This window comes from Grammomys surdaster, unplaced genomic scaffold (assembly GCF_004785775.1).
Source record: "Grammomys surdaster isolate TR1022 unplaced genomic scaffold, NIH_TR_1.0 126660, whole genome shotgun sequence".
Taxonomy (NCBI): Eukaryota; Metazoa; Chordata; class Mammalia; order Rodentia; family Muridae; genus Grammomys; species Grammomys surdaster.
Window position 1 is genome coordinate 3,246,196 of NW_021621449.1, and position 11,426 is coordinate 3,257,621.

The 11,426-nt window shown below is 39.7% G+C and overlaps 1 protein-coding gene across 2 annotated transcripts; it reads left to right on the plus strand.

Annotated features, from left to right (window-relative positions):
- The first annotated feature begins 242 nt into the window (after window positions 1-242).
- Window positions 243-10,063, plus strand: LOC114615375 (C-type lectin domain family 4 member A-like). Of its 2 annotated transcripts, none has more exons than XM_028761113.1 (7): window positions 243-411; window positions 763-906; window positions 2,001-2,117; window positions 5,031-5,132; window positions 7,309-7,463; window positions 8,399-8,511; window positions 9,593-10,063. In XM_028761113.1, exons 2-7 carry the CDS (start codon window positions 825-827, stop codon window positions 9,735-9,737), a joined length of 714 nt encoding a protein of 237 aa, XP_028616946.1. In that variant the 5' UTR covers window positions 243-411; window positions 763-824; the 3' UTR covers window positions 9,738-10,063. The 2 variants fall into 2 exon arrangements, with proteins under 2 accessions (XP_028616946.1, XP_028616945.1); XM_028761112.1 differs by having other exon boundaries at window positions 243-386.
- Window positions 10,064-11,426: the final 1,363 nt, after the last annotated feature.

Consider the following 11,426-nt stretch of genomic DNA (forward strand, 5'->3'; position numbering starts at 1 on the left):
TCCTCGCAGAGGGTAAACTAGGCATGGGTTTCAGGAGCCCGGCGAGGCACAGGGTGTGGCAGTGGAGAATACAGGCTGGAAACTCAGTGACTTTAAAGACCGAGAATCTTTGCTAGGACGTGGAGGAAATGATCTGTCAGTGCCCAGGCAGGTTAAAGAGAGTGTCCACGCATAAGGTAGAGCTGGCGAGGGTTCCAGAGACTGAGCAGGGTGAAGACACTGCCTCTGTGTGGTGCCACAGTCTAGGGCGTGTACTAGGTGCCTTTGAGATGAAGAATGTTTCTGTCCACCGCAGAGACTTGAGTGTGGTGTTAGAGCCCCAGGAAGACCAACTGGTAGCTCTTCAGAGATCACGAGTAGAAATTGGCACACGCTGGATAAAGGAGGTTTGACTGTGGAAGGTGGCTCAGGGTGGGTGTCAGAAGTGGAACAGTCATGGGGTGGACGGGGGGAGGGTCAGAGATAAAATCTGGAGTGTATAAAAAATAAATAAATAAAAAAAGGACTCTCAACTCTGTAGGGAGTTTGACTTCTCGAATGACCTGGTTCCTCTTTTCCATTTCTTCCTGTTTTCTTCTCTCCCCCGCTGAGTTCTTGGTATCGCTGTAATTCTATGATTGGACTGGGTGCATTTTCATTCTGCGATACTCCCTTTGCAGGCCAGGGGAGTGGATTTTAAGCTGCAAACTGAGGGCAGCTGTCTGTTACCGCCTCTCATCCCTAGCTGGTATCGGGATTATTTTTGTTTTTTTTCCTGTTCAGGAGATATTTTAAAGACGGGATGATATACATCTTCTGAGGGCAGGGGAAAATTTCTTCTCAACATGTTTTCAGAAAACATTTATGTTAACACCAACTTCAAAAATAAATTTGACTCCTCAGACATCGACACAGACTCTCTGCCAGGTAAGAAAGCATTTTCTGCTGCTCCCACTTAGCGATTCAGTAAAGGACAAAGATGGATGGTCTTAGATGCTCCCTGTCTGTGGGTCCCTGGATCCTCAGCCAAGTGTGTTGCCTGTAGACAGACGTGAAAGATCATGGGATGGTACAATGGAAAAGAGAAAGTATCTTTACTTTTATCATGTAGAGAAAAATAACACCATACATGCATATTGTATCTTTTCTACATATAAGTACATATAAATATGTGTACCATATTGTTTCAAAAGTTAGACCACAGTATAATAATTCCCTGCTCTCTACTTGGTAACATATCATAATTTGTTTGGCATCTAAGTGTTGGGTAGCTTCTTTCACTTTTCTCATCCCAGTGATGGAGACAGAACACAGGACCTTACATATAGTTGGAAAGTACCATAACTCTTTTAGAAGTGGTGACTAAAAATGTAGTAATTTTTACCATAAAAGTATACAAAGGTATACAAAGGCTTCTTGACTATCACATGCTTTGAAGTTGGAAGCAAACCAGAAGACTTTAAAAGTATATAATGAAATACTATGCAGTCATTATAAAACTGATAAAGAAGAATAATGATATTTAAAAAAAGATTGGACATGTTGCCACATCCCTGTAATAGCAAAACTCAGGAGGCTGAGACAGGGGCTTGCTATAAGTTTGAGGCCAGCTTGGACTACATAATAAATTCAAGGTCTGACTTGGGTACATACCAAGACTCTGTCTAAAAAATAAGACAAAAAAAAACTATAAAGAAAAAATCATGATTTAATGTCAAAGAAAATGATAGTCACAGATGAGTATTTATGATGTGCCGGTTGTGGGAAATATGCATTTATGTGTGAGAGTTTCAAACGTGTTGGAAGATGAATATCAAAATATTGGCAACAATTATTCTCAATGTCAGGAATGAATTATTTTATATTTTGGAATGTTTCTATAATTAACATGATTGTTTCATATTTACATTTTCTGATTACTTCGAACATCACATTATTAGTGTTTATCAGGCACAGAATCAGAATAGGAGAAAGAAGAGGAAATAACAGAACTCAAGAAATGAATTTTGTTTGTCTTTCAGCTCCCCAAAAGAAGAGCACATCTCAGAAAAGTTGTCACAAATTCTCCAAGGTCCTCTTTAGCTCCCTTGTAATCTATTTCCTGCTGTTGACAATCTTATTCTCCAGTGCTCTGATCAGTAAGTACACAGTGGAACAAGTAAGCAAAGAGAAGAGAAGGTATCCATTAGACAGACAGCTACCCAGAAACCTGGAAAAGAAACTATTCTGGGGCAATAGATAATATTGGGAATTTTGATCTGTTTCAGAATTACTCTTCTGTAGAAAAGGTGGAATCCATTCTGGCTAGAGAAGCATGTCCTGGAGCATCTGTGAGATTTCAGTACTGAGGATGAATCTGTGTTTCCTTAGCAGCATTTAGAAGCCCTATTGGACTCACAGACGCCTATCTTTTGGAATAAGAAGGGGATGAGAAATCATGGACCATGCTATTCCAGGATATTTTTTCTGTCCCAGACTGTGTGAGAGAGACCTGAAAGCTAGTTAAGAAATCAGTTGATTTCTCTGTAGATTAGTTTTCACATTCATCAAAAATTAAAAAAAAATAAACTGTATTTTATGTAGGTGTTATATTTAGCATTCAGTAATTAGTAATATCCATTTGCTTTGGGAAGCATGTCAGAGAGTCCAGAAATAGCTACAGCCCCCCAGTCTCAAGAAATTTTGAGAATAGTCAAGTGAAACAGTGCTTAAAAAAATCATATGGTCAATGCTATGCAGGTAAGAAGTAAGAAGTAAGCTTGGGAGCTAAGCAAAGCCAGGAGGAGATGACATCTAGACCTGTGTGTGCTGGCGCTGTTATAGACATATGGGAGCATGGGAGATATGAGTCAATACAGGCTTGCATTACTGAAATGCATAGTGCTCCATGGAGAACTAAGAAATGAAATGCTTGGGGACAAATCTGGACTCACATCAAAAAAAAATAATGCATATTGCACTACACTTATTTCCTCTCTGTTATTTATTTATTTATTTATTTATTTATTTATTTATTTATTTGTAGCTGTTGCTGAGTCATTATCTATCCTAAAACTTAGTAGGTTAATTGAACTAATGATGCAATTCCTGCTCTGTGGCTTGACCAAGACTGATCTGTCTTGGGAGATTCTTCTCATGGTCCTAGGTGAACATATGCATTCTCATGGAATTGTGCATCAGTTACAGGCAACCCAGCTCTGGTTAGCTGATAGAGTAATAAAACAGACCCAGTTTCTTGAGTATGGAACTGCAAAGACATAATCGTAACGGATGTGGGCATAGGGAAGGTGTGTCCACTTTCGCCAGGTGCCACAGACATGGAGAACCACTGAAGAATCTGAAGTAGGAAAACATTAAAATTAAAACTGAGTTATAGAAGTGTGCTATCACAGAGTGGTAAAAATGAAGGGAAGGAGAAATTATAAGATTAATTCAGAATCCGTTTGAGAAGTGATGGAGGTTTGATCTAAGGGTCACGCTAGTGATGCACGGGAGAGGAGGGCACTTCAACCAAAAAGCGGGTAAGGTTTTGGTTGATATTGATAGCTTGGAACTAGGGGACACAAAGAAACAACACGTGACTTTAATATTCTGATCCCATAAAATCAACAGTCATGAAGTTATTTGAAGAGGAATCAGGTGAGCAGCAGGTTTAGGCTGAAATATGATGACTTACGTTTTGTTTATGATCACCTCAGTTGCACAGATTTAGTTGGATGCATATTAACATATTTTAGGGAAGAGGAGTGTATTTGAGAAGACCTTTGCTTACATGCAGCAAATAACCAAAACAGACAGACAAACAAACAAAAAAAACCCCCAAAAACCCTTCAAAAACAAACAAGCAACCAAACAACCAAACAACCCCCTCCCAAATCCCAACTCCCCCAACCTCCAACCCCTCCAACCCCTCCAACCCAGGGAAATGCAATATCACTAAGGAAGAGGAATTTGAAGGAGAAAGAGAAATACAGATAGAATTGTGTGTAGCATCCCATTTTAAGAGAGGTGGGTGGGGAAGGAAATACTTAGGAAGGAACACAGGAAGCAGCAGCAAGCAGCAGGCAAAACTGGAGGGAGCCACCATCTCCCAAGAGTCAAGGAGGAAAAGAACCAGGCTTGGGTAATTTGAGAAGTCCCTCGGGGAGAGGTCTGATTAGTGTACAGGAAGAGTCACTGATGGTCCATTTCAAGACTAGTTTGGTAAATTAGCAAAAGTAAAAGCCAGAATGTGATGGGCAACTCAGGAAACGAGTGGGAGATAAAATTCATTTTCTCCAGGAACAGTGAGTCAGTTTCAGGTTAGGAACTCAGCAACAGTATGAGGACACTGAGAATGAAGAACTAGCTGGAATAGAGGGAGGGAAAGGAAAGAAGAGAACACAAAGTCCTTAGGATCACTGTCAGGTTCTTTTATAACTCCCATTCTTAGGAAACCTAGAACTAGTCTCAGCTAATTTCTCCCTCACCTTTTCTGGGCTATGCACATACTTAAAAGAATTCATCACCTAAGATGTAGCCTTTCAGTGTGCCCTCCATTAAATGTTAATGTATACCCAGGATGAGGGATATGTCCCTTCTTTTCAGCCCTTCCCGGAGATATCTGTGGTCCAATAGGAGTAGGGTTATATTGACTATAGGGTGATAGGAAATTTTTGTGTGTGGTAGGGTTACATTTAGCCCAGGCTAGGCATTAACTAACTAACTAACTAACTAACCAACCAACCAACCAACCAACTAAACTAACCAACCAACTAAACTAACTAAGCCAAGCAACCATTCAACTAAGCAAATAACTAACCATACTAACTTACATAGTTAAGGATGACCCAAAACTTCGGATCTATCTTCTTCTAATTCCCAAGTGATAGGACTATAGACATCAAACTCAGCTTATGGTGATGGGAAATATTTCCTAAGCAGGCTCTAAACTACTCAGGTAACTGGACATTTATAGATTTTGTTTCTATAAAGAATGTAAGAAAGTAAAAAGGAAGGAGTTGAGTCATAATAAGACCAGGAAAATGAATGGTTTTTATTGTATTTTACAGCTTTGCTTACAAAATATTCTCAGCTTCTTAAAGAAAAAACAGTTATAAAAGAACTGGACTATACTGAATTGGAGTGCACGAAACGGGATTCACTCTTGGAAGGTAAAACTTAATGTGCCTAAAACCAACATTTCCAACTGGATTCTCAGGTAGATGCATCCCATCCACTATGGAGACATGACTTTATACCGTGCACTCACTACCAGCTGCCTGTGGAGTCTTTTTCAGGGATCTCCGATCAGGCATAATTGGATGTACGGCTGCCTAGCTTTAGCAAAGGAAAAAGTTTCAGGCAGGGTGGATATGAGGTTGAGTTGAATTTTATTAGCAACAGAAAGGAGCTCCTAGGAAATGAAGAAAATCTGGTGGTGTGAATGTGAGCATCCCATGAAGTCATGTTCAAGTGTGTGTGTGTGTGTGTGTGTGTGCATAAGACTTTTATTTTTAATTTAAAATGTTATATGGTCTGAATGTGAGCATCTCAGGGAGTCATGTTCAGGTGTGTGTGTGTGTGTATGAAAGATTTTTATTTTTAATTTAAAATGTTGTATGCATGTGTCTCTTGGTGGGTTTGTGTGTGTGAGTGTAGTGCCTGCAGAGGCCAGAAGAGGGCATCATATCCCCTGGACCTGAAGTTATATGCGGTTGTGAGCCACAGGTCATGGGTGTTGGGAACTGAATTCCAGTCATCTACAAGAGCAGCACACACTTTCAGTATGTTCCTGTACAGTATAGTTTTCTCAGGACTTAAACAGAGAATTTGTTTTGCTAGTAAACAGAGCTGGAAAGGTGGACTTATGAAGGTGCATGCTTAGGTTTAGGGGAGGGAAGTGTTTCAGGCCATCACTTGGGTGTTGAGTAAGCAGTTTCTCTACTGTCTTGGGCATTTGTACTGGAGGTGTTTTTGGAACACCACCATATGACCCTAAATAGGCACAGTTTATTGTCTTTGGCAAGACACCTTTGGAAAACACTTGTTTCCCTAGGACATTTAAGCTTGTCTGGGATTCTTGCCTTTCTAAGCAGATCTCACTCTTCACTCAGCTGTGACCTTCTCTGTACAGAAGCTCTCAGTCCTATTCCGGGAGTCTGTCCTGTGCCCGCATCTTGAAATGCTCACGTTATTGTTTGAATCAAGTTCAGGGTTTCAGGTCTCATAAAGTGTTTAATCCATTGAGACTCTGTTTTAGAGTCAGTTTTCTATAGAATGGCTAGGTATCTAGCTTCATCCTTCTGCATGTTGGCACCTTGTTTTCTGAGTACAATTTGTTGAAGAGGCTGTCTTCCTCTGATATGTATTATTTTTGGCAAGAAATCAGGTAGTTATAGCTGTGTTGATTTATATTTGTGGTTCCCGTTTCTGTCCATCAATCGACATGTGCGCTTTTGTGCTGGTACCACGCTCTATAGACCAGCTCGAAGTCAAGAATGATGACACCTCCAACTTACTCTGACTTCCTCAGGATTGCTTTGGCTACCCTTTGTGCTTCTGTATGAATTTTGAGACTCTTTGAGATTCATTTATCTTATGAAGAATGTTGAAATTTTGATGGTGATCACATTGATCTACTGACATTTAGGATCTTTGTGAGAGGTTATTTTTCTATTTCATTTTAGTTTCTCCCCCTTGAAGGCTCATTGAAATTTCCGTTGCCTAAGGAGGATGCAATTAATATCACAGAATATTTAAAACATAATTTTCAGATATAAAATTTCCATTCATCTCTTTACATCTTTATTGGTCCATGGTTTATACATTTTTAAAACTTCCAGAATCTTCATATTTTCTTCTTGAGATATCTATCATGGATAAAGTTTTCAGACTAACCTATACTTTTGTTATCTTGCTTGCTGGGATATATTGACTACCATTTTTATCATCACTAACTAAAAATGCATGTCTGATAACTGAAGTTTTGCTGCCTTGGTTGGTGACATTTATTGTTTGTGTATATATACATGTATATATTTAGGTAATGTAAAAGCTTTCTGGTTCTTGCTACGATGAGTTCCATTCTTTGCAGACTGAGGTTGGTGAACATTATATCCCAAAGTTTGGATGTTCTTTACGCTCTGTTTTTCTGGCTTTTTCTTATACCATCCCAGTAGGACAAAGTGATAATGGACGTAGACTCAAGTTTCTTCACACGTGATGAGAGAGGGGCTCCTGCTACATCTGGGAGAAGCTGGGAGTCCCAGCTTCCATGTCCCATCTGCACACAAATAGCTTTAAAATGACTTTATTGCATTGCATTTACATTTCCTTCTTCCCCCAAAGACAAAGTCTGGAGCTGTTGCCCAAAGGATTGGAAGCCGTTTGGTTCCCACTGCTACTTCACTTCGACTGACTTGGTGGCATCTTGGAATGAGAGTGAGGTGAACTGCTCCTACATGGGTGCTCATCTGGTGGTGATCCACAGCCAGGAAGAGCAGGTGCATCCTGGGAGAGTGGGGTCTGGGCCCAACATGCTGTCTGCCTGTTTCTACTAAGAGAGAGTTTTGTAGACTTGGGTATTGGTGCTGTGGCAGAAGGCTTTCCACCAGATAGGTAGGAATGGTTGCTTTAGTCTTTGCCTTTTATACCTTGGTCCTGCTTAAGTGGAACTAAACAACTTCCAAAGAACCATGGCATCAGAAATGCAACACGGGAGGCTGGAGGTAAGGGCAAAATGGTTCTGCTTGAAGGACCAGTTTGTGGTTTCAGCACTCTAATGGTTCCTGTCATTATACAACTGTCTAATAGAGAAGGGCACAGGGACAGAACCAAATTGGGATGGTAATGGTCAGCCACAAGAAATGAAATAGCTGAAGATACGAACGGAGAATGATTAAATGTGCAAAATTATCTCATGCACAATGGTCAAAAATGATGTTGGTGGAGTAAAGAGGGGAGCCAGTTTGAAGGGATTCATTATGACTGTGCTCAGAGATTGTTTCTAAAGTCATGAAAGCATGAGAGATGACTTTGACTGCTTCCTGATCATCTGAGAAGAAGTGTACTCCTGGGGGATGGGATGAGGAGACATACATTCCTGGGTGGGGGGAAGAGAACGTGCGCTCCTGGGGAGTTTCTTCTATTCCTTGATCCTTTGTCTTCTAATATCTGTGTGACCAGAAAACAATCAGTCACAATATCACAGTGTACCTCTAAAATCTAAAATTATTGATATTAATCTAAAATTTGAAAGATATTTAAAAGCTGAGAAAGATGAAGTAGAATTTGATTATTGTCTATTTGCATACGTGTATCATATTGAACCCTGTAATTTTGTATCATTAAAATCATTTTTAAAAGATCTTATAAAAATTCTATAACAGAAAAGAATTACTCAATCGAGGCTGAAGACTCTATCTTTCTTTCCTCCTAGGATTTCATCACTGGAATCCTGAACACTCATGCTGCTTATTTTATAGGACTTGCAGATCCAGGTCATCAACAATGGCAATGGGTTGATCAGACGCCATACAATGATAATGCCACGTGAGTGTAGACTTACAAGAGGAATTCTAGGTTCTGAATCATGAGGAGAATTTAGGGTGTTCCAGCTGTCGGTTATGAAGCTAAAATAGCTCCCTCCTGGTGTAACTGCTGGGGATGGAGTTCCTTTTACTCTCCTATGTACTATCACAGGCGTCCTATGGGACATACATTACTGATATTCCCATCAGAGATGAGGGAATTGAGTTTGAAGAGCGTAGAATGATAAAAAGCCAACCAAGGTCTTTATATAAAGATGTATTTATGGTTTCAGTTTCTCATTTACATCTTTAGAAATAGGATTTAATTCATTTTTGTGTGTATATATGTATATTTCTGTGAGTTTCTGCCGCGTGTATTTGGGTGTCTATGGAACTCATAAGCGGTTGTCAGATGAAGTGGAGCTGGGGTTACAGGTGGCATGACCTCACCAATGTGGGTGCTGGGAATAGAACTCTCACGTTTTCTGGAAAACCAGCACGCATTCTTAATGTCTGAACCACCTCCCCAGCCATCGTTTATATCTTTATAAGAAAAATTCATGTCAAGATTCTAACTGATTATTTTTCATAAACCACGAGCCCTCAATCTGACACTGTGTTTTCATATTTATGTAACCATTTACAAGCTCTTAATTTATTGCTATGCTGCCAAATTCTTTCTGATGTCTGTTGTAGGAAATATGTAGTGATAGTATTGTCATTCTCAGTTTTCAGAGAAGAAAACTTGGGATTAGTCCTAGATGAAAGAAATAAATAGGATATCTAGATATTTTAACTTGTTCTCTCCAGTATCTAAAATAATTCAGTTGTAAAATGAAAAAAAAAGGTTTTAAAACATGAAAATCAGAGAATTTTTCACCATATAAATAATCACCATGGTTTGATTGTCCTCTGGTACCAAGACCTAGGGATGAAGAAGTAATATCCTCTGTGATATGTGCTGGTAGCAGGGTTAAGTAACAAGCTAAAAGAACACTGTGATCTCCACAAATTCCAACCTCATCCTCAGACTTGCTTCCTTTTGCTTCCTCTTTTCAAGCATTATTGTAGGAAACACCCTGATGCTTGTTCCTCCCTTTCAGGTTCTGGCACGAAGGTGAGCCCAGCAGTGACACTGAACAATGTGCTATTGTACATCATCGTTGGAGTACTGGATGGGGCTGGAGTGATATTCCTTGCAGTGATAAACAGAACTCAGTTTGTCAGGTGAAGAAAATATACTTATGAATCACATCCTCCGTGGCCTTGGGATTGCACTGTTATCCACCATTACACAGACAGCTGGAAAGTTCTTCATGTGGAACAGAGGTTCACAGAATTTTAGATAGGCAGCCAATGGTTATACATATGATAACACTGTTACATATGTAAACTTACTTGGTCATTCGTCATTCTCTTGGAATGCAACAAACTTCTCTGCCCATTCTCAGATTCCCAAAGTCTTCTTTGCTAATAGGATTGGATGGTTCAGTTCTTCCCATTATCCTCCCCTTTTCTCTCTGTCGTTGTCTTTATTGATGTATAATTGACAAATAAATCATGTATACTCATGTTACAGTGTTTTGACTTGATGTGGAAATGTATTGTGGCATGGCTACCACAATTAGGTTGACAACACCTTCTATAACCTACCATAGTTGCCTGGTGTATGTGCACGCATGTGTGCGTGTGTGCATGTGTGTGTATGTGTGTATGGTTTTAGAATGTTTAAGATCTTCTTAAGCAAATCCCAACTCACAGGGTGATATCATTGTCACAAGGTATTGTCACTTTGACCCTCAGTACTTACTCATGTTTTCTCTGGAAGTTCGTGCCTTCTTCCATCAGCATTTTCTCATGTCTCCCAATAGCTATATTACCAGGAACTATACCCAAACTTTGTCCCAATTGCTAGTGTTCTATGAGTGCTGTGTGGCTCTAATGGTGGCTGATCCTGGACTGGATGTACTACATTAACAGCAAGTTTAAGGAGATATAACTTTCCCCTGTCTTCTCCAGTGATTCTTGGTGTCCCACCTTGGTGCCTGCTGCATTAGGAACAGCCTTTGCCCTGGGAATGGATGTTGAGGAGACCAATCTGTCCCTTGGGAACCTCTATGCTATTTAACATGCTGGAAGCCTTTTCAGCTTCATATCATGAATATTTTGAAATAGAAATCGACTGAATGGTATCAATAGTCATAAAACCACCCCATCTATATTTAGTGATTGTTAACATTTTGATACTTTGTATATGGGTATACATATGTGTGCACAGATATGTTCATTTGATAGGACATTTGAGAGTTAGTTTGCTACATAGCAGTTCAGTTAAGACTTCAGTTACAAATACAATTATCACTTCTAGAAAACTTGTCAACTTTTTTCCTGAAATTATGTGTCATCTTGTCCATATCTCCTCAGCTGTCCCCAAATGTTTCTTTGGCTGTTCTAGTAAGCCATGACTCAAAATATCTTATTTACTAGTCACAGTTAATCTAAAATTCAGGTCATGCCTCCAGAAGACTGTTCCCAGTTCAGACTCAAGGCATAAGTTCGGTAGGTCCCAAGGATGCCTTTACTTATAATCAAGTCTGCAGATTTTGAGAATTCCATGACACCTGTAGAATTTATAAGTTGCTACAATGACCCACTGAACTAATTATGCTCTACAAGGATTACAGTTTTATTATACCAATATATACAAATCACGCTAAAAGGAGAGACGTATGGAATGAGATCTAGGAGGGTCCCAGAATGAGATCTAGGAGGGTCCCAAACAGAGAACTTTCATTGATCTCATGTATGCATTTCCTAAAATGTTAAGGAATGACAATTTACAGAATAGGCCCACCAGGGGGCTCTCATCTGAGCTCTGATGCTCACAGATTCACAGGGGCTCACCATATAGGCATGAGCAGTTGACTATCATGAGAG